The sequence below is a fragment of the Gracilinanus agilis genome, chromosome 4 (genome assembly GCF_016433145.1).
Source record: "Gracilinanus agilis isolate LMUSP501 chromosome 4, AgileGrace, whole genome shotgun sequence".
Classification (NCBI taxonomy): domain Eukaryota; kingdom Metazoa; phylum Chordata; class Mammalia; order Didelphimorphia; family Didelphidae; genus Gracilinanus; species Gracilinanus agilis.
In genome coordinates, this window is record NC_058133.1 from 207,296,778 (window position 1) to 207,324,389 (window position 27,612).

The 27,612-nt window shown below is 42.9% G+C and overlaps 2 protein-coding genes across 2 annotated transcripts in view; one reads left to right on the forward strand and one right to left on the reverse strand.

Annotated features, from left to right (window-relative positions):
* The window catches only part of RHBDF2 (rhomboid 5 homolog 2), a 36,181-nt gene extending 18,533 nt beyond the window's left edge, over nt 1–17,648 (forward strand). Inside the window, exons 2-16 of the mRNA XM_044675139.1 lie at nt 719–840; nt 1,970–2,173; nt 3,715–3,843; nt 4,192–4,319; nt 5,689–5,883; nt 7,030–7,141; nt 7,633–7,707; nt 8,696–8,857; nt 9,670–9,779; nt 10,814–10,877; nt 11,261–11,355; nt 11,925–12,000; nt 12,308–12,408; nt 15,027–15,180; nt 16,039–17,648. Coding sequence (XP_044531074.1) covers nt 719–840; nt 1,970–2,173; nt 3,715–3,843; nt 4,192–4,319; nt 5,689–5,883; nt 7,030–7,141; nt 7,633–7,707; nt 8,696–8,857; nt 9,670–9,779; nt 10,814–10,877; nt 11,261–11,355; nt 11,925–12,000; nt 12,308–12,408; nt 15,027–15,180; nt 16,039–16,458 — 2,147 coding nt within the window. The 3' untranslated portion in view covers nt 16,459–17,648. The remainder of the gene's footprint in view (nt 1–718; nt 841–1,969; nt 2,174–3,714; nt 3,844–4,191; nt 4,320–5,688; nt 5,884–7,029; nt 7,142–7,632; nt 7,708–8,695; nt 8,858–9,669; nt 9,780–10,813; nt 10,878–11,260; nt 11,356–11,924; nt 12,001–12,307; nt 12,409–15,026; nt 15,181–16,038) is intronic.
* A 1,176-nt stretch (nt 17,649–18,824) lies between these two features.
* On the reverse strand, nt 18,825–20,312 carry AANAT (aralkylamine N-acetyltransferase). Its single transcript, XM_044675945.1, has 3 exons — nt 20,123–20,312; nt 19,535–19,689; nt 18,825–19,130 (listed from the first exon to the last, which is right to left on the reverse strand). Exons 1-3 carry the CDS (start codon nt 20,310–20,312, stop codon nt 18,825–18,827), a joined length of 651 nt encoding a protein of 216 aa, XP_044531880.1.
* Nucleotides 20,313–27,612: the final 7,300 nt, after the last annotated feature.

Genomic DNA, 27,612 nt, shown 5'->3' on the forward strand with positions numbered 1-27,612 from the left:
CCAAATTCTGTGGGCATGGAAGTTTATTATATATCCTTCTCAAAGAGGTCACAGTTGGTAAGGGGCAATAAATCACACATAATCCATTGAAGTCTAAAGAATACAGATGCAAAGACAAATGGTCAAATTCCAAACCCCAATTTCAGGAGGGGATAATTCCAGGAGAGGAAATATCCCAGGGAGATGCTCATCAATTGAAATCTGCATACAGACTAAAGACTCAGGTTTTAATCTGAGTATGGAATCAGCCTCTGTTTAAGATTAAGGCTTCTTCAATTATCAAGGGAGGAAATTATCAATTCAATAGAAGCTGGTCTACCACTTCAAGGCTCTCCAATAAGAATTGTAAAAAAGGTGGGGATCAAAGACTGAGTCAGAAGAGGAGCCTCAGATTTTTATCTTAGATGGCCCATTCAGTCTGCATCCTGACATGCAGTGCAGAAAAATCATACACACAGTTTTACTTGCCGATGATTTTGTAATGGGATCCAGATAAAATATCTGTTACAGACTCTGTTTCTCTAAATGACTCCTAATAACCTTTTTGGAGGGATCAAGTTGATTTTGGATTAACCTACCTTCTGGTACCAGAGCCTTTTTGGGGCTCAAGTGACCAGGACCAAACACAAAGACTGCCTCAGCCTGGATTGGTCACGTAGGGAATCCAGATAACAGGCCCTAAATTTGATCCTATTTCTCCAAAGGTTTTACTACATAGAACGGCTTCCCACACCCCACCAGTCGCCCCAGAATCTTAAGCGGCCCAGTTTAGAAACAGAGCAGTTCAAGGCTTCCAAGCTGATCACCATTGGGATCATCCCTGTGTCTAGCCTAAGCTCAGTAAAAAGACCCAGATTCAAAAGAGCTCATTTGAACAAAAAAAACCTTATAATTTATAATGTTTTGAGGCTTTGCTATGCATTTTGCTTTATCTTCCTTGATACCACCACACAGTGAGACTATTATTAGATTCATTTTAAAGATGAGAAGACTGAGGCTTAGAAAGATTTAGTGACTTGCTCATAGCAGTGTAGCTAGTCTATGAGGCAGGATTTGAAGCCTTTTTCTTCCCCCATCAGCATTCTATTCCCTTCACCATGCCACCTTTTACAGGATGGAGGCAGTGGTCCTAGAGAGAGAGTAAAGGATGAATTCAGATCATATGGAGAGAGAATGCACAAGACCTGGTAACCAATTGAATATGAGTAAGAACAAATAAAAGATAGCACTAAGTTAATAAAAAATGGGACAGCAGTTGCATGAGTGGTAATGCCACAGGTAAAAACAATCATATCAAAAGATAAAGCATTGTAAGATTTAAATTAATATCCAAGTATTATCTTTTATAATATTTATTAATAATCACTTGAAGTAGAGGAAATAAAAAGTAAAAGCCTGAGTAAAGAGAAATTTTTCCTGATCACATTTAGTGGGAGAAGAGAGAACGAGAACGCAGGGTTATAGAAACTTTATCTCCAAAATGTAAGGATGCAACATGAGGACGAAAATCAGATTCTGGGAAATGGAGTCCTGGGGTACAAAATTTTAATTACACAGCATATTGGGGGAGGGGGTGCATAGCTGGGTGGTTCAGAGGATAGAGAGCCAGAACTAGAGATAAGAGGTCCTAGGTTCAAATCTGGTCTCAGACACTTCCTGCTTCGTGACCCTGGACAAGTCACTTAACCCCCACTGTCTAGCCCTTACCAGCTTTCTGCCTTGGAACCAATACATAATATTGATTCTAAGATGTAAGTTAAGGTGAAGGAAGGAAGGAGGGGAGGGAGGGAGGGAGGGATGAGTAGTTGTAGGGGGAAAGATAATGTACTGAATTTGAGGTACCAGGTAGAAAGAAAACTAGTGGGTGTGTGTCTATATGTGTCTGTTTTAGGGGTTCCAGTGATGCTTTTATGCCAAGAACCCATGTCATTTTCTAAATTTCCCATACTTGCTCTCTCTGCACCTCCAGATTGTGGATCCGCTGGCCCGGGGCCGGGCATTCCGACACCCAGATGAAGTGGACAGGCACCACCCCCCACTGCCACCCCTGACCCCCGGTGTGTTATCTCTCAGCTCCTTCACCAGCGTCCGATCGGGCTACTCCCACCTCCCCCGTCGAAAGAGAATGTCTGTGGCCCAGATGAGCTTTCATGCTGCAGCTGCTATCCTCAAGGTGAGCCATTCCCCGCCACTTCCCAGGTCCTCCATTCACTGTGGATTAGTGGAAAGAGTCCTGAATTTGTTCTTAAAAGCTTCCCGTTTTGCCTCTTCCTGTGCAAGTGACTTCACTTCTAGGTCATGTCCATTTCCACATATGTTGGTTGGATGAGATGATGGCGAAGGTCCTTTGGGGTCCCTTCCACCGCTGAACTTGTGCAGGCAAAATCTGCTTCCTTTCTCAGGCCAACACCTTCTCCATGCTCTCCTCTGCCCTATTCTCATTCTCTAGTTTCATGTGTGGTGGCTGACTGTCCACTGGCCTCTAGGCATGGGAGTGGGTCCCAACAGGGAGGTCCTAGCATCTTCCCTTCCCCCTAACTTTTACTCCCAGCTCTCTCTCTCCCCTTTTCTACCCAGACACTCGGTCTCCTTCTCTCTCTGACTTCCAGAACTACTTTCCATGCTCTCATCAAAACCCAGAGAAAAGCAGCTGTTGACTGGGGAGAAAGCAGGCTAGAACCTTGGGAATGAAAGCACTCGAGGCCCTATACTTGGGGATACCATCACGTGTGTTGTCAGTAGTGATACCCACGGCAGTACCCAAGAAAAGTTGTGGCATCACTTCTTGGAGGAGAAAGCATGGCCTGGAAAAGAATGCAGGAGTGGGGCAAAGGGAGAGGGTACGCAGAGGAGAAGGACCATCAATGTTCTTTGTTTCCCCCTCCATTCACCCTTAGAGATTTCCATTATATAGCTGTATATTTTTTTAAATTTTATAACAAATTTCCACATAAATTTTCCAAAGCCGTATCCCAGAGCTGACAGGCAACTCAATCTGGGTTATACATGTATTACCATATTTTCATATTTTTCATTTTTTACACAGCTATATCTGAGGGATATCCCATCCTATAACACCCTTCCCCTTTTATTTCACCTTTTTTTTTTTTTTTTTAACCCATACCTTCTCTTCTAATATCAACTGTAAGACAGAAGGGCAGGAGCTAGGCAGCCAATTGAACTTAAGTGATCTGCCCAGGGTCACACAGCTAAGAAGTGTCTGGGATCAGATTTGAATCCAGGTCCTCCCAACTCTAGGCCTGGTACTCTATCCACTGTGCTACTTAGCTGCCCTTATTTCACCCACTAAGGCAGTGGTTCCCAAACTTTTTTGGCTTACCGTCCCCTTTCCAGAAAAAATATTACTTGGCACCCCCTGTCACACACTATCACCACCCCTTACAGTTATTCACCACCCCCAAATGCACCTGTGGCCATCACCACCTCCCAGGGGGTGGTGGCACCCACTTTGGAAATCACTGCACTAAGGTATTGCCACTGGTTAATTGATGGTTCCTCAGGCAGAATGGGAGAGAAAGATAGTTGCAGGTGGAAGATGTTGATTAATCTACTCTAAACAGCTGTACAAAATTGGAAGGGGAGTGAAGACGAGCCAGGGAAAGCCTAGATGCTCTGTGAGTTGGAGTTGGGCAGGTAGACGTGGGAGACAGCTTTGAGGCTTGTGTGCTGACCCTCGTTCTCTTTCCTCACCAGGGCCGATCTGTGCTGGAGCCCACAGGCCAGAAGCGCCGGGTGATCAAACGCAGTTTTGCCTACCCCAGTTTCCACGACGAGGATGTGGTGGATGGAGCAGACACATTTGACTCCTCATTTTTTAGTAAGGCAAGCATGGGGTCCAGGTCCCTTCTCTCTCTGGCTTGGGAAAGGGGACTGGGGGAGGCGTCAGGATAGGAAGAGAAAGTTCCCTAGAGAGACAGCCTTGCTGTTGAAGGTTTACCTTCCCTGATGCTAAGGTGTTCTGAGAGAGAGCCAAAGGACCAGACCTTAGTTGAGTTGGCATGTCAACTGTTTGGACTCCTAACTATTGAGCTGACCCGACCTCTGCCCATTTCTATGCTCAGATCCCACTTGCTCGCTTTCCCCAGCTGAGTCCTAGTCCTGGATTTGTCTTGAGAGGATTGGGAAGTGGCTTCTTACCCTGTCTCACTCCTCTGCGCCTCTCGTCTCCAGATCGACATGCAGGAGATGTATTCGATGCCCGATGATGTCTTTGAGTCACCCCCACTCTCTGCCAGCTACTTTCGAGGGATCCCACACTCTGCTTCCCCCCAGTCCCCGGAGGGGCTACACATTCCCCTGTGAGTATAGATCCTTGAGTTCTCATGAAAGTGAAAGGTGTTAGTGGGGTAGGGGAGCAAAGGGATGAAGGAGCAAAGTGAGGTCCCCCTTTACTCAGAAGCCACCTCAATGCTTCTGTTGCTTTGAGTGCTATAGCCAGTCAATAAACATTTATTAAGCACCTACCATGTGCCAGGCATTGTATTAAGCATTGGGGATTTGAAGAAAGGCAAAAGATAATTTTGGGGGGCAGCTGGGTGGCTCAGTGGATTGAGGTCTAGGCTTAGAGATAGGAGGTCCTGGATTCAAATCTGGACTCAGACATTTCCTAGCTGTGTGACTTTGGACAAATCACTTAATCCCCATTGCCTAGCCCTTACTGCTCTTCTGTCTTGGAACCAATATACAGTACTGATTCTAAGACAGAAGGTAAGAGTGTTAAAAAAGAAAGAATTCTTGGGGCAGCTGGGTAGCTCAGTGGAGTGAGAGTCAGGCCTAGAGACAGGAGGTCCTAGGTTCAAACCCGGCCTCAGCCACTTCCCAGCTGTGTGACCCTGGGCAAGTCACTTGACCCCCATTGCCCACCCTTACCAATCTTCCACCTATGAGACAATACACCGAAGTACAAGGGTTTAAAAAAAAAAGAAAGAAAGAAAGAATTCTTGCCCTCAAGGGGGCCTCATAGTCTAATGGGGGAGAAAACATGTAAATAACTATGTACAAATAAGCTATATACAAATTAAATTGGAAATAATCAACAAATAGAAAAGTACTAGAATTAAGGGGGATCAAAAAGGGGCAGCTAGGTGGATCAGTGAATAGAGAGCCAGGCCTGGAGATGGGATGTCCTGGGGTTCAAATCTGCCCTCAGACACGTTCTAGTTGTGCAACCCTGAGCAAGTCACTTAACCCCCATTGCCTTGCCCTTACCACTTTTCTACCTTGGAACTGATACTTAGTTTTGATTCTAAAACAGAAGGTATGGGTTTTCGGTTTTGGTTTTGTTTATAAGAGGGATTGAGAAGGCTTCCAGGGAAGATAAGATTTTAGCTGGCACTTGAAGGAAACCAAGAGGCAGAGATGAAGAAGAAAAGTGTTCCAGGCATGGGGGATAGCTAGAGAAAATGCCCAGTCAGGATATGGACCATATGCCTTATGGGAAAATTTATAGGATTTCCTCCCATGATCAGGGCAATTACCCTGTCCCCCTTACCACTTTCCCAGATGGGACACAGCTAGAAAAAATGGTGACAATATCTTTGCCCTCTACTGACCCCGAAACACTTTCTAACACATTATTGGCTGTCATTGAGCCACTGGACTTGGGAGAGGATGGGGGTGGAGTGTACCTTCCTAGAGTTGATTATCACCCTTCCTTCTCTGCCCCAGGAAAGAATATACCCAGGCCCCGACTCCAGTCACCAAGCGAGGCCAACGCATTGCCTCCAAAGTTAAACACTTTGCCTTTGATCGGAAAAAGCGACACTATGGGCTGGGGGTAGTAGGCAGCTGGCTGAACCGTAGCTATCGCCGAAGCATCAGTAGCACTGTGCAACACCAGCTGGAGAATTTCAGCAGCCACCGGTGAGAGGAGGGAGGGGAGAGGGTCCTTGATACCACTACCCACTGGCACTTGGTAGTCAGCATAAATTAAGCAATTGTCCCTTTGACTTTTGACCCTTGGGTCTGGGGCACACGTAAGGAGAAAGAAAGTCAAGGAAAGCCAGTCTCTGATTCCAAGTAACCCCCTATATGCAGGATGGCCATATACATGCAGAAGCTACCCAAGACAGAAACATAAATTTGAATATTACCAATATTAACCATTCAGTATGGTGAGGGGGTAGATAGAGAGCCAGACCTAGAGATGGGAAGTCCTGGGTTTAAATCTGGCCTCAAATACTTTCTAGCTGTGTGACTCTGGGCAAGTCATTTAACCCCAATTTCCTAGCCCTTACCTCTCTTATACATTCAAACCAAATTCTAAGATAGAAGATATGGGTTAAAAAAAAAAAAAAAGCTACGGTGAATCAGTGTATGGCAAGGGTTGTGCTGGGCTGACTAGGGTCAGCTGAGAGTACTGGATGGCCAGACTGGATCTATACTAAAATCATTATGGATAAGGATACTAGGATAGATGACAACTTTTTCCTTCAATAAACTTATTAAAAATTTACTATTTGGGGTAGCGAGATAGCACAGTAGATAGAGCACCAAACCTGGAGTCAGGAGGACTTGGATTCAAATCTGGCCACAGATACTTCCTAGCTGTGTGACCCTGGGTAACCCTGATTGCCTATAGTCCTTGTCACTCTTCTGTTTTAGGACTGATACTAAGACACAAGGTAAGGATTAAAAACAAAAACCCAACAACTTGTGAATTGCTGTCAACTACAGAAGAGGGAAGAAAGACCACATGAATCATGTAACTTTGGAAAATATATGTGTTTTGTTATGTTGTTATTGGAGTAAAATAAAGATAAATTTAAAAAAACAACTTAGTATTTATAAAGCTAAAGGCATTCTCCCTTGCCTTCCTCCAGTCTTCTCTTTCCCAAAGTCCTCCCTTTTGTTCTTTATCCATTCTCTGTATACATCTATGACTTCTGTGTGTCTCCCTCATACTTGGTCTAGGGCAGAGGTCAAAGACATTGATTCAAGGGTTCCTCAGAGCTCTTTGGTGTCTCTGAAACAGTGACTACTACTGACCACATGCTTTTTTGTTCCTAGGCCATACTTTACTTACTGGCTAACCGTTGTGCACATCCTGATCACACTTCTGGTGATTGGCACCTATGGCATTGCCCCTATTGGATTTGCTCAGCATGTCACCTCCCAGCTGGTGAGTTGGGGCTGGGGTCCAGGCTTAGGCAATACCCCTTAGTAGAGAAAGAGGTCTGGGTTGTCTATTTGCTTTTTTTTTTTTTTTTTTTTTAATTTTAAACCCTTAACTTCTGTGTATTGACTTATAGGTGGAAGAGTGGTAAGGGTGGGCAATGGGGGTCAAGTGACTTGCCCAGGGTCACACAGCTGGGAAGTGTCTGAGGCCAGATTTGAACCCAGGACCTCCCGTCTCTAGGCCTGGCTCTCAATCCACTGAGCTACCCAGCTGCCCCCTGTCTATTTGCTTTTGATGCCCTTTAATGCCCCCACTTTTCCCATTCTACCACTGAAGACCTTGCTGCATCACCCAAGGCAGGAGAGGATCTTGTCCAGAGAAGGCAACATGTCCTTTTAACCATCAGGGGTATTAACACAGCTGGTCATTCCAACCAGTAACCTCCTAAGTGTCTTTGGCAGGGTGATAACCCTTCTTATGCCCTCCCCTTCCAGGTGCTAAGGAATAAAGGCGTGTATGAGAGTGTAAAGTACATCCAGCAAGAGAACTTCTGGATTGGTCCAAGCTCGGTATGAAATTCAGAACCCAGCTGTCCAGGTTACTGGAATTCAAGTTCAAATTCATTGAATCCCTTGTTAAGTGGTTTTGTGTTAGTCGCTTAGGAGACAGAAGGAGCTATATTCTGCCTCTGGTTGTCCCCTTAAAAGCTTCCCCTTGATGTTGATTTTGAATGATCACTTTATTGCAAATAATAATATGGAAATAGGTTTTGAACAATGGTGCATGTAAAACCCAGTGGAATTGCTCATCGGCTCCGGAGGGGAGAGGGAAGAGGGGAGGGAAAGAACATAAATCATGTAACCATGAGAAACGACCCTAAATTAATTAAATAAATAAAAGATGATTTGAAAAATAATAATAAAATAAAAGCTTCCCCTTATCATGTTGTCCAGGGCTTCCTCTCCTCCCAATGAGGTCCCTTGGAGCTTTGTAGGAGGGATGGTCCTGTCCAGCCCAAACAGAGACCTCAGTTAGAGTTGGCATGGAAGTGGCAGCTATATGGCCAAATCTCTGACTCAGCTAGACCAAAAGAACCTTAGGCTTTCTAAGTGGTCAGTCTGCCAAAGGGACCATTTGCCCCCATCTCTTATATAAAAATTTCAACACTGAAATGTTTAGCATCTATATAGCATTTTTCAGTTTGGAGAGTGATTTACAAATGTTATATCATTTGATCTTCACAATTGCCCTGAGCGGAAGGTGCTTTTATTATCATCCCCATTTTACAACTGAGAAAATTGAGGCTGAGAAAAATTAAGTGACTTGCCCATGGTCACCTAGCTAACAAGTGTCTGAAGAAGGAGTCAAACTCAGGTTTCCCTGGCTCTAAGTCCAGTACTGGCCTTAGAGATCCTCTATCAAGGGACTCAGTCCCTCCCCCCCTCCACCCCTCCCAAGAAAGGGACTTATCTCATCCTGAGCTTCTTGAGGATGAGGATGAAGGCCTCCCCTCTTCCTCCAGACCTAGTTCTCTTTTCTCCATGCTTCCAACCCCAGATTGACTTAATCCACCTGGGAGCCAAGTTCTCCCCATGCATCCGGAAGGATCAGCAGGTCGAGCGGTTGATCCAGCGTGAAAGAGACCAGGAACGTGACTCAGGCTGTTGTGTCCAGAATGACAACTCGGGCTGCATCCAGACTCAGCGGGCAGACTGCTCAGTATGGGAAAGGAGAGGGAGAGGAAGGGGTTGGGGGAGTCAGGGGAAAGCTTTTCTAGACTAGGGCTGGTGGGAAGGAAATGGAGGTGTCACTTGAGAAGCAGAGGCCATTTGGACATCCTCCATGGTCCACTCCCCCGTAGTATAAGCAAGGTAGAATCATCACTTTACAGTTTGTATGGAACCTCCGAGGCCATCTCATTCAACCTCCTTATTTTTTAGAGGTGAGATGAAGCCCAAGAAAATTAGGGGACTTGCCAGGTTCACTCATGTAGTAAATGTTAAAGACAAGATTTGAACTAATTGATATCAGCCATATCAACTTGCACTGCTCTTTGTTTTTTTGTAAATGTTTTTGTTTTTCTGGTTATATTTCTTACCTTTCTCTTTAGACTAGGAGTTCCCCCCAGGCTGAGACCATGTCTCCCTCTTCTTTCTTACCCCATCATACTTACCACAGGACTTTCTTTGCATGTACAGATCTTTCATCCAGCAATTTTTATGAACTACTTTTTTTTCTTTAATCCCTTACTTTCTGTATTAGTAATATTTCCTAAGGCAGAAGGGTAAGGAGTAGGAAGTTAAGTGACTTGCTCAAAGTCACATAGCTAGGACATGTCTGAGGCTAGAATTGAAGCCAAGTCCTGGCATTGTATCCACTATACCACCTAGCTGCCCCTATTTTGATTAACTTCTCCCAGATTCCAAAGACCCTGGTGTATTTGGATGTCAGGAACTTTTATGGACTTGAACCTTTGGGGGAGGGAAAAAGCAACCCTATTTCTCAGGATTGAGAAATTTTTTTTTTTCTAGGAGACTTTGGCTACTTTCACCAAATGGCCAGATGACACTGCTCCCAACGTGGACAACTCTAAACCAAACTCAATTAGGACATCAGGGGCTGTTTGCCACCAGGACCCCAGGTATCAACTGGACCAACCCTCGGAGACTGAGGCCCTGAACATGTGGGCTCTAGAATGAGCTTTTTTAAGAAAATTAATTAATTTGTTTGTTACATTAAAATACCCAGTTAACTCTTTCCCTCTCTCTCCTCCACCCATTAGAGAAGGCATCATTTGGCAAAAAAATATATGTGTATATAGAGAACTATGTCTTATGTCTATTTATCAGTTCTTCCACTGGAGGTAGAAATACACAAGTCATTTTTTTTTAAACTCTTGCCTTCCATCTTAGAATCAATACTGTGTACTAGTTCCAAGGCAAAAGAGTGATCAGGGCTAGGCAATAGGGATTAAGTGATTTACTCAGGGTCACACAGCTAGGAAGTATCTTAGGCCAAATTTGTATCCAGGACTTTCCATCTATAGGCCTGGCTCTCAGTCCACTGAGTCACCTGGCTGTTCCCACAAATCATTCTTCAAAAAATATTTCTTTTGCTGTATATAATGCTCTCTTGGTTCTATTTGTTTCATTCTTCATAATTTTATGTAGGTCTTTCCATGTTTTTCCAAAGCTAATCTGTTCATCATTTCTTATGGTTCAATAATTCCATCACAATCATATGCCATGATTTGTTTAGCCATTCCCCAATTGATGGGCATCCCCCCAATTTCCAGCTCTTTGCCACCACAAAGAGAGCTGGCATAAATATTTTAGAACAAATAAGTCATTTTCCTTTTTTCCTGGATCATCTTAGGAAATAAACTTAATATGTTATTGGGTCAAATATGGTATTATTGAGTCAAAAAATCTAAATAGGATTAGAGGAACACAGAAGGGACCCTAAATGAGCTCTCTCCGTTCCTGCCATTAGATTTAACAAACTTTTATCAAGTGCTTACTGGATGCAGGACTATTGTTTGAGGTACTAAGAACACAAATAAAATGGGGCCCAGTGCCTGCTTTCATGTGGCGTGGGTTCCTGCCTACCCTTAGGCATTGACAAGACAATGCAATGTTCATGCTGCTCTGGTCTTTTCTTCTCTCCCTCCTATAGGACCTGTGAGGAGCCAGCCTCCAGTGGTGCCCACGTTTGGCCAGATGATATCACCAAGTGGCCAGTGAGTAACTTCTTATGGTTTGACAGAATCAGAGAGAGAGAAGAGGGAAAGGGAGAAAGATGGAGAAGAAAGAGGAAGAAAGGGAGGGAGAGAGACAGAGAGAAAAGGGAAAGGAAGAGAGAAGGCAAAAGGGAGGGAGGGAGAGAGAAGAGGAAAAGGGAGAGAGAAGGAGTTAGAAAGGGAGGGAGAGAGAAGGAAATGGAAAGAAGAAAGGGAGGGAGGGAGAGAGACAGAGAGAAGAGGGAAAGGGAAAGAGAAGGAGGGAGAGAGACAAAGAGAGGAAAGGGAAAGAGAAGAAGAAGAGGGAAGAAAGAAGGAGAAAGAGAGAAGCAGAGGAATGGCACATTGGCACATGCATACAAGCTTACATATATACTTCTTAGATCTGCACAGACCAGGCCAAGAATAACCTCACTGGCTATCTTCACATGGACTGCCAGATCAAGGGTCGCCCATGTTGCATTGGCACCAAGGGCAGGTGAGTACAGTGACTCTTCTCTTTCCTACACCCTGGGCCAAACATTTAGGTGGTCCCATCCCAGGCCCATTTTTTTCTCCCAGCATTTTTGAAGCTCTCCTACCCCTATCCTTTATAATTTCTTCTTTTCTCTTCTCCCTCTTCTGTTCTGCACCTTTCCAGGTTTAAGAGGAGGGATCAGAGGAATACTTCCCTAGGCAGGGGTTTCAGAGTACTTGGCTGTAGAGGCAGCTTCATTTCCTCTATGGGTTGCTAGTTGGAGGCTTGGGGAGCAGAAGGGCATGGTTTAGTGATGGTGAACCTTTTAGAGTTGGAATGTACCCTCAGACTGCATGTGAGCCTTCCCCTTACAGGGGAGAGAGGAAGCTCTCCCATTGGCTGTTGATCAGAGGGTGGGACAAGTGAGAAATGTCCTCAGGCACACATGGGGTGGGGAAGCAGCCCCCTCTGGCACATGTGCCATAGGTTCACCAACACAGGCACGGGAGAAGGATAGGGAGGAACAGTCCTTGGAAAGCGAGGGAGGCAAAAACTAAACCAAGCTCTGAACTCTTTCTAATCTCATCCAGCTGTGAGATCACAACCCGGGAATACTGTGAGTTCATGCATGGCTATTTCCATGAAGAAGCAACACTCTGTTCCCAGGTGAGCTAAGGACCAGTGAGAACTAAGTGCTTTGAGCCCTCAGTAAAGGGACTAAGGTATTTTGATCAAGAATGAGGGGCTGCCCAAAAGCCAAAAACCTAATTGCTTTCCCTGGCCTGGAACCCCTAGCATAGCCCAGATCTAACTCTACCATCCCCTTTCTACTCCCTCCCTGCCCTTCATTTAAGGACTCCCAGGGTTGCAGACACAATCAGTGGCCCAGCTTAGCTCATCCAAAATCTCCTTTAAGACTCTGACCACTATTCATTCACCCTTCCCACCACCTGCTGCCCAATTCTTTTCTTAGGTACACTGCTTGGACAAAGTGTGTGGGCTTCTGCCATTCCTGAACCCTGAGGTCCCCGATCAGTTCTACAGGCTTTGGTTATCCCTGTTCCTCCATGCTGGGTAAGAGTCTCAACTTATAGGTTTGTCCCCAACCCCAAGTCCTAGAGCTCCTCTTGGAGGGCTTTCTTTCTCTCTGGGGTGTTTTCATTAAGCAAAAGGGAACCACTAAAGAGATTTTAGCACTTAAATGACATGATCAAACCTATACATTGGGGAAATATCTGATAGTGGCATGAAAGATGGCCTGGCACTTGGGGAAGAGAGTGGAGTTAGGGAGACCAGTGAGGAGGCTTTAAAGGTATGTAGTGATGAGAATCTGTGAAGCTGGTGCCAGTGGAAATAGACATCAGAGGGGACAGGTGGGAGAATTATTTCAGCAATAGAAGTGGCATGAGTTGGTAATTGTGATTGAATATGTGAGATGAGGGAGATGGAAGAATCATATCAATCTGTAAAACATGGATGACTAGGTAATTGGTGTTGCCATTGACAGAATTGAGAAATGAAAAGGGGGAGCTGCTTTTTAGGGGAAAGATGATAAATTCATAACTTGTAGAACTCAAAAAGGAGCCATCTAGAAGAAATTCCTGTAGGTAGTTGAAGGTCTAAGACTAGAATTTGGGAGAGAATTCTGATCTAGAGATAGAGATTTTGGAGTCTTAGAGCATAGAAGTAGTGGTTGTAGTCACTAAATCAAGTGAGATTGACTGAAAAGAGACCATCTAGGTGACTCATTGAATAGAGCACCAGACCTGGGTTCTAATCTTATCTCAAATACTTTCCCAGCTGTGTGAGCAAATCACTTAACTGCAGTTGCCTAACCCTTATCACTCTTCTGCCTTGGAGAAAGGAAGGAAGGAAAAAAGAGGGAAGCAAAGAGCCCAGAGCAGAACCTGGAATTACCTCCTACACAAAGGAATTGGGAAGGTGATGAGATTGCCTGGAGAGAAGAAAGAGGGGGGAAAAAGGATAGAACCCACAATGTAATATCTCTGAAATCAGGGAGGAAAAGATAGTCAATAGTGTCAAATTTTGCAAAGTCAAAAGGGATAAGGGCTAAAAAAAATGCCTTTGGATTTGGCTTGGGAGGAAGTTATTGATGATTTGTAAAAGTACTTTATATGAGTGGGGGACAAGGAAAACAGATTTTTAGAGTTGAAAAGAGAAGTCGTGTATAAGTGAAGACATTAGATATAAACAATTTTTAATTTTATTTTTTATTCTGACCTTGGCACCCAAAATAAGAACATTTCCGTAAGCAAAGTAGAACAGAAAAAAAGAGGATCATATATGAAATTGAATCTCAAGCGACTAGGAAAAAAAATCACGTAATAAATTTAACTTGTTACTTTCAAAGCTATTCTGCTTGACTGTATTTCCTTCTGTTCTTCTCTGGTCATTTAAAAAAATACATCAATAACTTTCTTTTTCTGAGCCACACTATTGCTCATTCTTCTCTTCCTCTCAACCTTTCTTCTGTTGAGAAAAATAAAAACAATCCCTGTAACAAGGAATCATAGTTGTGTAAAACCAATCCACATATTTGTCATCTCTAAAAATACATCTCCTTCTGCATCTTGAGCCCATCACCCCTCTGTCAGGTGGGAAGCATACTTTTATTATCATTCCTCTGAAATCATGGATAGTTATTATGTTAATTAGAGTTCTTAAATATAAACAATTTTCCCCCAAAAGTGTAGCATCAAGTGAAAAGAAAAATGGAGTAGTAGAAGAATCAAGGGAGAATTTTTTATTTTATTGATTTTTTTAGATTTTTTTTTTTAGAATTGTGGAGACTTCTGTACATTTGTAGGCAGATATGGAAGAACCAGCAAAGTGGGAGAATTTTAAGATATATAAACGAGAGGATGATTTTTATGCTAGGATCAGATGCTGGAGGTAGGAGTAAAGGAGGCCAGTAGTAAGGGAAAGCTTTAGCAAGTAAGGTAAGCTTTAGCAAGTAAAAGGAAATTTCACTTCTTCTGAGACAGAAGAGAGAAAGAAAAGGAGATCTGAGTTAACCAGCCTATGCTTTGATGGAACTTATGATGACCTGAACCTTGGTGGAGGAAAGAAGGAATATGGTTAGGGGTTTGAGCCAAAAAAGTTTGAATCAGTAGCTGGGGAGGATGGATGGTATAGGAAATTGCTAAGGATTGCGAAACAGTAGTGAACATCTGCTTGAAAGTGCACCCTGTAGATGGCAGAACTCGGCTTGCTCTCATGACTGCCTGGCAACACTCATACACTTAGAAGTAGAACTTGAGATAGTGGGGAAGAAGTGAAGGATTCCAAAGAAATTCAAGGGGATATGGGACATTTGTTGAGAAGAGAGCTGGAGTTCCAAAGGACACTTTGGAATGGGTGGAATGGGCTAGGATGAGGGTATATGCCGGGTGAAGTGGGGGAATGGGGCTGATCAAACTGAAAGGAGGATTCAGAAGGTAAGAGGGACATACAACTTTTTAGCAATAGTGGGATTCAGGAGGATCGCTTTAGAGAATCCGGTGTGATTGAGAAGACGTTAGTGATAAAAACTTAGAGAAAAATGCCTGGCTCCAAAGTTCTAACTAGAATGTGGAATGCTAACCTTTGGGAGAAGAAGCCTGCCTAAGTTCTCAACCTCCAGTGTTTTTTGGGTCCCCAATGATAAAGAGAGACACTCTGTTCTGTCTTAGGTTGGGGCACTGCCTCGTGTCCGTGCTTTTCCAAATGACCATCTTGCGGGATCTGGAAAAATTGGCAGGCTGGCACCGAATTGCCATCATCTTTATCCTCAGTGGCATCACAGGCAACCTAGCCAGCGCCATCTTCCTTCCGTATAGAGCAGAGGTAGGAGATCCAGAGACCTATTGTCCAGGACAAATTCTGTGATCTTGCCCTTGGAAATGGACAAAGATTGGGCATGGAGGGAGTCTGCTCTCTCCCCTCCCCTTAACTTCTTAGGGGGTGTCTGATGTGGACTAGACCTGTGGTTGAAGGACTGTCCCCTACCTGGTATCCCCAAAGAGGCCATGGACTCTAAACATTTTGTCTCTTGGAGAGGGATAGAGTCCCCTTCGACTCTTTGAAGCAGTTTCTAAGGGGAAAGGTTTGGGGACAGGGAGCCCATCATACCTTCGCTCCCCACCTTGCTTTTTTTTTTTTTTTTTTTTTTTTTAACCCTTACCTTCCGTCTTGGAATCAATACTGTGTGTTGGCTCCAAGGCAGAAGAGTGGTAAGGGCTAGGCAATGGGGGTCAAGTGACTTGCCCAGGGTCACACAGCTAGGAAGTGTCTTGAGGTCAGATTTGAACCTAGGACCTCCTGTCACTAGGCCTGGCTCTCAATCCACTGAGCTACCCAGCTGCTCCCTCCCCACCTTGCTTTTTACCCTGGCCTGTTCTCTGAGGACTCTATTTCTGTGCCAGGATGATACCCATATTCCTCCCCACTTTGGTCTCCCCTGCCAGGGCTTAGCAGGCTGATGCCTAATCCTGTAGGTTTAGCTGACTCTAATCCCTACGGATGAGGGAACAGCAGCAGATGACACTGATTCACCAAAAAGCCTTTATTGACTGTAGCCTCCTCCTTGATTTGCTCCCTGACTGCCTAGGAATGGTCCCCCCTCCGGCCCCCCAGTTCTAGCTGCTTTGGCCCCTAAACCTTTAACAGGGCTGAGTAAAGTCACTGTACCCCTCCTCTCCTCAGGTGGGCCCTGCGGGCTCCCAGTTTGGCCTCCTCGCCTGCCTCTTTGTCGAGCTCATCCAGAGTTGGCAGCTCTTGGAAAACCCCTGGAAGGCATTCCTGAACCTGTCGGGCATTGTGTTCTTCCTCTTCATCTGCGGGCTTCTGCCTTGGATCGACAACATCGCCCACATCTTCGGTTTCCTCAGTGGCCTCCTGCTCTCCTTTGCCTTCCTGCCCTACATCACCTTTGGCACAGGAGACAAGTACCGCAAGCGAGCCATGATCCTGGTGTCCCTGGTCATCTTTGCAGGTCTCTTTGCCTCCCTCGTCATCTGGCTGTATGTCTATCCCATCAACTGGCCCTGGATCGAATACCTCACCTGCTTCCCCTTCACCAGCCGATTCTGTGAGAAATATGAGCTGGACCAGGTGCTACACTGATGCCCCTCTGCAGTCCTGGGCTTCCAGGCCTGCGAAAGGATGGGAAGCCGTGAGATGCCCATTTGGGTATCTGGTGCCACCAAAGTTTGGGGCCTTGGAGGAAGAGAGAGAGTTCATGGTTTCTTCCAGGGGAGCAAAATGCCACTCTCCTCTCCCTCTGCTTGGAGGCTACGTGAACGTGGCCATTAAATCCTGGAGACAGAGGGCACTCACCAGCAACTCCTAGGAGTGGGTTGGGGCAGTATCCACTCGATGTGGGCAAGACAGGCTCCTCGGGATCCCAGTGGCATTTTGGGAAGTAGAGGCCTCCGTCTTATACTCTTCAAATTCTTGATTTGAGGCCTCTTCAGGGAGACCCTCGCCTACTTCTGGGGAGCTTTGGTCCTCTTGCCTTCCCTGCACCACCAGCAGGAGGCCAGGAAATCTTTCTACCCAACTCATACCCAGGAAGCTCCTCTTTAAAAGACCACCCAAGATGGTCTTAGATGGCTTTCTTTTCCTCTGGGGCCTCTGGTTGTGCTTAACCATAGTCTGTCCTGGTGCCTTTTCTTTCCTCATGACTTTGAATCCATTCCTAGACCGAGGAGGTCTTTTCTGTGGAAGGGCTCTCCTGCCAAAGCTGCCTTAGACCACAGAACTCTCCGAAGGGCCAGACTCCCTTTCTGAACCTCCCCATCCCCAGACTCCCATAGAATGAATGGGAGATGGTGTTTTACTATCTTTCCTGCCTTAATGCCTCACCCCAAGGGGTTCTAATGAGTTGTCTTGGGGTTGTAAGCCTTTCTTAGTATACTTAGTATACTAGGAAAGATGGTGGATGCCTATTACAAAGTGGGAGGAACAGGGACAGGAGGAGAAATAAAGAAGGGAAAAATACTACTTAGCTGGGAATGGGCTGGACCTAGGAGGTGGAAGCCTCCTCTCATTCTGTCCTTCACCTCTTTCAAGTGACTCAGATTCTTCAGCAACACTCCCCAGCCCCAATAGCTTTCCACTTCACATCATACCCCAAAGAGGGTATGGTGACAAGGATGGAATCTAACTAGCTTTGGGGAGCTGCTTCAAATTTGGAGAGTTCCTTTTTTTTTTAACTGGTTCATGTTGGAATTATTATTTTTAAAACTTAAACCAGTTTAGTGATAACTATTATGGACAGTATCACTATTTAATTAAATATTCTTTATAGAAAACAAAGTGTGTGTTTCATCCTTTGGAAGAGTGTTTCTTTTAAAGCCAGGAACTTGAGGCAAAGAGAAAGCTGAAATTTGGCAGTATATGAAAATGCACCATGGTTGGGATTGATGGAGCTTTAACTGCTTTATTTTTACAAATAGAATTGGTGTGGGAGCAGAGTGGTGGTGGTGGAGGAGGAGAGGAACAACACTTTAGCTCCATTTTATCTAGGAAGTAAAACTGAGAGGTTGAAGAGCTTGGAGCTGAGGTGTCTCATGGGGTCATTGCTAGAAGGGGGACCTGGAAAGCTTTGTGTTTGGGGAAAGAGGTGGGTACAACGGGGGAGCCTTATTTTGACTGCCGAAAGAGAAGTTTATGGGGAAAGAGGTTGTCCTTCTCCATCTGTTACAGTTAAGAATGGAGTGTTCTTTTCCCATTTCCCTCCTCCCACATATGCAGAGAGATTTAGAAGCAGCCACAGAAAACAAGAAAGTTATCCCTTCCTGATCACTAAACTCCTCTACTGTGGAAGCTGTCTTTAAGCAGAGCCAACATTTCCTTCCATTTCTGGAAGTGGGAAAGATAGATGAACTAACTGCCCCTCCCCTATCCCATTGCCTTTCCTGGAGGGAGAAAGAAAAAAAAATATCCTCAGGAGAGCCCTCCTCTCCACTGCTGGGGGAACAAGCAGGAGACTCTCAGTGGTTATGCCCTGAGTGGAAGAAGGAACAAATGTGGAACATAGAACTTTCTCATTTTCTAAGTGAAAACACGATTTGAATATAGAGTTTTCAGATATTGGAGGGAATTTCCTATCTTTCCCTTCTGTTCTGCTATTCCCATCAGCCTCCCATTTGAACCTGGGCTGGACTGTCTTGGGAGAAGGGAAAATGCCATCTCCGTTTAGTCCAAGGTCCACCCTGACAACTGAGAATTGCTTTAATGGTCTCTTTTAACACTTCATCTAAATTGGGATGGGACTTGGGGAGGAATGAATAGAGGAGTACAGAATCCAGACCTGAGTGGCTGGGCTTTGCTGTTGTCAAAGTCTGAGCATTGATCACGGCATCAGTGATCCATCAGACCATTTCCTTCCAGTCCCCAAAGGGCTTTGTATGTCCCTACCAGGACCCCGAAGAACTCCGGGCTTCAGAGGGCAGGGGAAAGTGTTGGAGGGTACGAGAGGAAAAAATTCAGCAACCACTATTCCTTCGAAAGAAGGCACGGCCTTGCACTGGGCACTGGAGTTCAGTGAAGGACAAGGTGCCCACACTGACCGCACATGGGCCCACTGTCCGGAAGCCACATTTCTCATAGAAGGACACCAGGAAGTCTTCACACATAAGCGCAGCTCGACGAACAGATGACTGGCAACACAGGTGCTGCAGGTAACGCCACAACAAGATGGAACCCTTGCCTTGCTGGCGGAAGGTGCGGTGTACTGCAAGCACGTGAATGTGGGCAGTGTGGCCCCCGGGCCGGTGTAACGTCAAAGACTCCTGGAGGCCCAGAGGGAAGAAATTAAATCTCTTCTTTTCCTTACCAACCCCCTAAAAATTATACTTCCAAGCTGATTGGGATCCCTGGGTTGGGGAGAAAAAGAAGTGTCCTAAAAATTCAGAGGCACACATGTTTGGGCTTCTCTTTTAGGAATACTCTTATTGGGAAAGATATTTCTGGACAATATTAATGCACTCCTAAGTATTGGGGCAAAAGGAGATGATTCCAAGCCCCACATCTTAGCCTTGGAAATTAGGAGAGGGCGTATAAATCAGAATTTCTTTCCTCTGGGTCTGACATAAGTCACCATCCCTTAAAGAGCCTGGGATGAGGTTGGCAAAAAGGAAGCCTCTCTTAGGGGCCTGGGTCTTTTTTTATATCTTCCCCATCCCCACCACCTCACCTGAGTCAGTCTGTCCTGGTCCCAGAGGGAGCCAATGATGAATGCTACAAGCCGACCTTCCTCAAACCAGCCCAGGGACATCTCTGGGCACAGGGTCAGGAAGTACCGGATCTCATCAATGTACAAGGGACAGTTTCCTGAGACGGAGATGAAAGCTATGGATGGGAGGAAACAGCAGACGCGTTAGTCACTGCTGTATGTGGTTGGTCCTGGAACTCCGGAACAACTTAGAAAACAGATAAGGGTGATTTTGTAGAAATGTGAGGGGGAGGTGCAGCTGGGGGGCTCAGTAGATTGAGAGCCATCCCATTGCTTAGTCCTTACCATTCTTCTGCCTTGGAACCAATACAGAGTATTGATTCTAAGACAGAAGGCAAGGGTTATTAAAAAATAAAAGGACAATTGCTACATTTTTTTTTCTCTTTATGATTCTATCCACTACCAATAAGACGAGCAACCTGAGATGTCTCATCTCTGTCACCTGGCTCCACTAGCCCTGACCTCTACTATCCCCAGATATTGATTTGGGCCTCATGAGAGGAGAAAACTAAAAAAGAGCTGACCCACACCGCAGGGTCAGCTACTTACCTTCTCGCTCAATCTCAAACACACCGATGGCATCTTCTGGGGAGAGACATCGGAATTCACTGGCTGGGAGTGTGTGACGGCGTTGGCGGCCAGGGGAGCCTGCGAGACCCCAGGTTGGGCTCAAGATTCTGGGCTTCAGCACAGGCATCCCATCTGCCCCAGGAGTCCCTACTACAACTGTCTCCTCCATCCCTGAAGAGCCTTCTGGAGCCACTGGGCAGAGGTCAGAGAAATGGTCTTCTGTGGTTCTTTTTCAGAACACCCTTTATAAGAGAACAAAGGAAGTTCCTCACCTCTTCCACAGGGCACTGGATCCCTGCCCTCTTGCCTTCAGAGTGAATCTCAGCCTGGTGGAATAATGGGAGATTGGGATGGAACCATAGCTGGGGCCAGAGAGGAGCTGGAAATTGCCACGGGGAGCCCCTGGAGACTAAGTATGCCTAAGGCAAGCCACTTTCAGGGACTCCTTGAACCATTCTGATATTCAAATGAAAAAAGCATTTATTAATTGCTTACTAAGTGCCAGCCACTTTTAAATTTTTATTATTTTTATTTATAAATAATATATATATATAATATATGTATATGACATATATTAAAAATAATATATTTATTATAATTAGTAAATCTAGTATTTAGCCACTTTGCTAAATATTAGAGAGAGAAAGGAAGGCAAAAATAGTCCCTGCTAAAGGCAGGAGTTAGCAATTTAATGAAGCCAATATACAAACAACTATATACAAATAAGATATATACTGTTTGGAGGCTGGACCACAGAGATCTAGGATTGGGCAGGCCAGGGAGTAAACCTGGGGAGAAAAGGTCTGTGGGATTCATAGAGACACTTACCTGATAAGAAGAAGAATTCTGGAACCTTTGGTTTCCAGACTGATGGGTGGAGGCAACTTTGTTCCTGGAGTCTCATCCCTTGACTCTCAGAGAAAAGCCACTTAGTCTGAGCTCCTCAAATCAGCTTTTCCAAGCCTCAGGGGAATATCTTCTACTGGAAATACTGACAGAGAGGTTCAGATCCTGCCCCTTGAGAAGTGCAAGTCTGTGGGGGAAGAGGTTAGGGATGGAAAGAGGCCTGAAAACCAAGAAACATGGGACAGAGAGCTGTATATCAAGAGTAAGTACTGTGGGAGGACTGGGCCCAAAGATGCTTGGATAATTATCGTATAATCAATAGGCTTACTGGTACTTCCTGCTCCCCCAACCCAGGAAAGTCTAGTAGTTTGATATTAGGAGGATTTAGCAAATTTCATGGTGGAAAGCATCCCATGGGTTTTATTTTTTTTAGAATAACAATCCTACCCAAATTAATTTACTTATCCAGTGCCATACCTATCAAACTGCCAAGAAACATTTTTACTAAGTTGGAAAAAACTATGACAAAGTTCATTTGGAAGAACAAAAGATCAAGAATATCAAGGGAGATAATGACAAAAAATGTGAAGGAAGGTGGCCTAGCAGTACCAGATATTAAGCTGTACTATAAAGCAGTGGTCATCAAAACAATATGGTACTGGCTAAGAGTCAGAAGGGTGGATCAGTGGAACAGATTTGGTGTAAGTGACGTCAGCAAAACAGTCTATGGAAATTAAACAATATGATTCTCCAAAACCAAATTGTCAAAGAAGAAATCATAGAAACAATCAACAATTTCATTGAAGAGAATGACAATGATGAGACATCCTACCAAACTCTGTGGGATGCAACCAAGGCAGTACTCAGGGGGAAATTTATATCCTTGAGTGCATATATTAACAAATTAAGGAGGGCAGAGATTAATGAATTGGGCATGCAACTCAAAAAATTAAAAAGCAAGCAAATTAAAAATCCCAAGATGAAAACTAAATTAGAAATACTAAAAATTAAGGGAGAAATTAATAAAATCAAAAGTAAAAGAACTATTGAATTAATAAATAAGACTAGAAGCTGGTATTTTGAAAAAACAGATAAAATAGACAAAATTAGTCAATCTAATAAGAAAAAGGAAAGAAGAAAACCAAATTGACAGTATTAGAGATGAAAAGGGAGACCTCACCTCTAATGAAGGGGAAATTAAGGCAATCATTAAGAACTATTTCGCCCAATTATATGGCAACAAATATAACAATTTAGGAGATATGAATGAATATTTACAAAAATATAAATTGCCTAGATTAACAGCAGAAGAAATAGAATACCTAAATAATCCCATATCAGAAATAGAAATTGAACAAGCCATTAAAGAACTCCCTAAGAAAAAATCGCCAAGGCCTGATGGATTCACAAGTGAATTCTATCAGACATTCAAAGAGCAACTAATCCCAATACTATACAAATTATTTGATATGATAAGCAAAGGAGTCCTACCAAATTCATTTTATGACACAAATATGGTACTGATTCCAAAGCCAGGTAGACCAAAAACAGAGAAAGAAAACTATAGACCAATCTCCCTAATGAACATAGATGCAAAAATCTTAAATAGAATATTAGCAAAGAGACTCCAGCAAGTAATTAAGAAGGTCATCCACCATGATCAGGGGGGATTTATACCAGGAATGCAAGGATGGTTCAACATTAGGAAAACCATCCACATAATTGACCATATCAACAGTCTAACAAACAAAAATCACATGATTATCTCAATAGATGCTGAAAAAGCCTTTGACAAAATACAGCATCCATTCCTATTGAAAACATTGAAAAGTATAGGAATAGAAGGACCCTTCCTAAAAATAATAAACAATATATACCTAAAACCATCAACAAGCATTATATGCAATGAGGATAAATTAGAAGCCCTCCCAATAAGATCAGGAGTAAAACAAGGATGCCCATTATCACCTCTATTATTCAACATAGTACTAGAAACACTAGCAATAGCAATTAGAGAAGAAAAAGAAATTGAAGGTATCAAAATAGGCAATGAAGAGACTAAGCTATCACTCTTTGCAGATGATATGATGGTATACTTAAAAAATCCTAGAGAATCAACTAAGAGGCTGGTAGAAATAATCAACAACTTTAGCAAAGTGGCAGGATACAAAATAAATGCACATAAATCATCAGCATTTCTATACATTTCCAACACATTAGTACAGCAAGAGGTAGAAAGAGAAACACCATTTAAAATCACCCTAGACAATATAAAATACTTGGGAATCTAGCTAACAAAACAAACACAGCTATTATACGAAAACAACTACAAAACACTTTCCAGACAAATAAAACTGGATCTAAACAATTGGAAAGCCATTAACTGTTCATGGGTAGGACGAGCTAACATAATAAAAATGAACATCCTACCCAAATTAATTTACCTATTTAGCGCCATACCTATCAAATTACCAAAAAACTTCTTTACTGAATTAGGAAAAACTATAACAAATTTCATTTGGAATAACAAAAGATCAAGAATATCAAAGGAAATAATGAAAAAAATGTAAAGGAAGGGGGTCTAGCAGTACCAGTATCAAACTATACTATAAAGCAGCAGTCATTAAATCAATATGGTACTGGCTAAGAGATGGAAGGGAGGATCAGTGGAATAGACTTGGGGTTAATGATGTCAGCAAGACAGTGTATGATAAACCCAAAGAGCCCAACTTTTGGGACATGAATCCACTATTTGACAAAAACTGCTGGGAAGTTTGGAAAACAATATGGGAGAGATTAGGTTTAGATCAACATCTCACACCCTACACCAAGATAAATTCAGAATGGGTGAATGACTTGAATATAAAGAGGGAAACTATAAATAAGTTAAGTGAACACAGAATAGTATACTTGTCAGATCTCTGGGAAAGGAAAGATTTTAAAACCAAGCAAGAGTTAGAGAAAATTACAAAATGTAAATTTAATGGTTTTGATTATATTAAGCTAAAAAGCTTTTGTACAAACAAAAACAATGTAGTCAAAATCAGAAGGGAAACAACAAATTGGGAAAAAATCTTTATAACGAAAAACTCTGATAGGGGTCTAATTACTCAAATATACAAGGAGTTAAAGCAATTGTATAAAAAATCAAGCCATTCCCCAATTGATAAATGGGCAAGAGACATGAATAGGCAATTTTCAGGTAAAGAAATCAAAAGTATCAATAAGCACATGAGAAAGTGTTCTAAATCTCTAATAATTAGAGAAATGCAAATCAAAACAACTCTGAGGTATCACCTCACACCTAGCAGATTGGCTAAAATGAAAGAAGGGGAGAGTAATGAATGTTGGAGGGGATGTGGCAAAATTGGGACATTGATGCATTGCTGGTGGAGTTGTGAAATGATCCAACCATTCTGGATGGCAATTTGGAACTATGCCCAAAGGGCTATAAAAGACTGCCTGCCCTTTGATCCAGCCATACCATTGCTGGATTTGTACCCCAAACAAATCATAGATAAACAGACTTGTACGAAAATATTTATAGCTGCGCTTTTTGTAGTGGCAAAAAACTGGAAAATGAGGGGATGTCCTTCAATTGGGGAATAGCTGAACAAATTGTGGTATATGCGGGTGATGGAATACTATTGTGCTAAAAGGAATAATAAACTGGAGGAATTCCATGCAAATTGGAGAGACCTCCAGGAAGTGATGCAGAGCGAAAGGAGCAGAGCCAGAAGAACATTGTACACAGAGACTGATATACTATGATAAAATCAAATGTAATGGGCTCCTGTACCAGCAGCACTGCAATGACACAAGACAGCTCTGAGGGATTTATGGTAAAGATGGTACCCACATTCAGAGGAAGGACTGCAGGAGAGGAAACATAAAAGATAAACAATTGCTTGAATGCATGGACTGAGGCGGACATGAATGGGAAATAGACCCTGAACAAGGACACTTGTTACAACCAGTGGAAATGTGCGTTGGCCATGGGTGGGGGGAGAGCGGGGGGTGAAGGGGAAAGTAGGGGCATAAAGTATGTAAACAGATTAAAAACGAATATTAATAAATGTCTAATAAAAAAAAAGACAGTCTATGATAAACCCAAAGAGCCCAACTTTTGGGACAAAAATCCACTATTTGACAAAAACTGCTGGAAAAATTGGAAAACAATATGGGAGAGATTAGGTTTAGATCAACATCTCACACCCTACACCAAGATAAATTCAGAATGGGTGAATGACTAGAATATAAAGAAGGAAACTATATGTAAATTAAGTGAACACAGAATAGTATACTTGTCAGTTCTCTGGGAAAAGGAAAGATTTTAAAACCAAGCAAGAGTTAGGAAAAATTACAAAATGTAAAATAAATAATTTTGATTACATTAAATTAAAAAGGTTTTGTATAAACAAAAACAATGCAACCAAAATCAGAAGGGAAACAACAAACTGGGAAGAAATCTTTATAACAAAAAGCTCTGACAAAGGTCTAATTACTCAAATTTATAAATCAATTGTACAAAAAAAAATCAAGCCATTCCTCAATTGAAAAAGGGACAAGGGACATGAATAGGCAGTTTTCAGATAAAGAAATCAAATCCATCAATTAAGCACATGAAAAGGTGTTCTAAATCTCTTATAGTTAGAGAAATGCAAATCAAAACAACTCTGAGATACTACCTCACACCTAGCTGATTGGCTAGACAGCAAAGGAAAGTTATAAATGTTTGGGGCAAAATTGGGACACTAATGCATTACTGATGGAGTTGTAAATTGATCCAATCATCCTGGAGGGCAATTTGGAATTATGCTCAAAGGGCTTTAAAAGACTGCCTGCCCTTTGATCCAGCCATACCACTGCTGGGTTTATACACCAATGAGATAATAAGGAAAAAGACTTATACAAAAATATTTATAGCCACACTCTTTGTGGTGGCAAAAAAATTGGAAAATGGGGGAGGTGTCCATCAATTTGGGAATAACTGAACAAATTGTGGTATCTGTTGGTGATGGAATACTATTGTGCTAAAAGGAATAATGAACTAGAAGAATTCCATGTGAACTGGAATGACCTCCAGGAAGTGATACAGAGTGAAAAGAGCAGAACCAGGAGAACATTGTACACAGAGACTGATACACTGTGGCACAATCGAATGTAATGGACTTCTGTACTAGCAGCAATGCAATGATCCAGGACAATTCTGAGGGACTTATGAGAAAAAACACTATCCACATCCAGAGAAAGAACTGTGGTAGTAGAAACACAGAAGAAAAACTGCTTGATCACATGGTTCAATGGGGATATGATTGGGGATATAGACTAAACAATCACTCTACTACAAATATTAATAATATGGAAATAGTGTTGATCAACAACACATGTAAAACTCAGTAGAATTGCTTGTTGGCTACAGGAGGGGAAGGAAAGAACATGAATCATTTAACCATGGAAAAATATTCTAAATTTGTTAGTTAAATAAACTTTTTAAAAAATTTTAAATTTTTAAAAAAGAAAGAAAGGTAGAGAAGGATAGAGAGGAAGCAAGGGAAAGAAAGATGATGTCCTAGCTGTGTGACCCTGGACAAGTCACATAACCCCCATTATCTAGCCCTTACCACTCTTCTGCCTTAGAACCAACATACAGTATTGATTTAAAGACAGAAGGTAAGGGTTAAAAAAAAAAAAAAGGTGTCATCTAAAGTGAAAATGTGGTTGAAGAAGCATAATAGATTCTTCCTACTATATATAATCATCAGTGAGTTTGAAGTGTTTCCCTGGAGGGTAGAATGTCTGGTCTTTCTGCCACCATTTCCTAAAATCTCTACTCAGAGATGAATGGAATCAGAGGGGATTAGTAATCCATCAGCCTTGGAGAGAAATACTAAATCACTACCAGTGATAATTTAAAAAAAAAAAAAAAAGAGAGTTTTAACTTGCTTCTGAGGGATTTTGACTGAACATTTATGTTATTTCCCCTAGTTAAATCCTACTTATTTGGAAGCTGGGTCCTCTTTCACATACTTTTCCTGGATGATCTCATCAACTCCCATGGGTTCAATTATTATTTCTATGCTGATGCCTCCTAGATCTATCTAGACACATCATCAGTTGCCTGTTGGCAATTTTAGTTGGATATTACAGAGACATCCCAAACCCAGCATACTCAAAACTCAACCTATTAACTTTTACTTCAAAACCTCCCCTCTTCCAAATTTCTCACTTTCTTTTGAAGGCTTCACCATCTTTCCAATCACCCATATCCATAAATTCAGCCTTATCCTTGACTCCTCTCTCTTCCTTATTAGACGTAACCAATCAGTTGCCAAATCTTGCTGTTTCTACTTTCAGAACTTCTCTTGTATCCAACCTCTACTTTCTACTCACATAGCTATCAGTATAGGTCAGGCCATTACCACCTCTTTCCTAGATTATTGCAACAGCCTCCTGATTAGTCTCTTGGGCTTAAGTCTCATCACTGTAGTCAATCCTACATGCTGCTGCCAATGTGATTTTCCTTCTCTCTATTTCCCACTCAGCACTTCAAATCTTCCACCTCTATGACTTTTGCATTAGTTGTCCACCATGCTTAAAATGCACTCCCTCCTCACCACCCC

What these genes read in the sequence shown, in the direction of transcription:
- AANAT (XM_044675945.1), bottom strand. Translation starts at nt 20,312, where the DNA reads ATGGAGGAGACAGTTGTAGTAGGGACTCCTGGGGCAGATGGGATGCCT. An exon ending in GTTTGAGATTGAGCGAGAAG is followed by an intron (nt 19,690 to 20,122) that starts GTAAGTAGCTGA and finishes TCCCATCCATAG; the next exon opens with CTTTCATCTCCGTCTCAGGA. An exon ending in ACCAGGACAGACTGACTCAG is followed by an intron (nt 19,131 to 19,534) that starts GTGAGGTGGTGG and finishes CTGGGCCTCCAG; the next exon opens with GAGTCTTTGACGTTACACCG.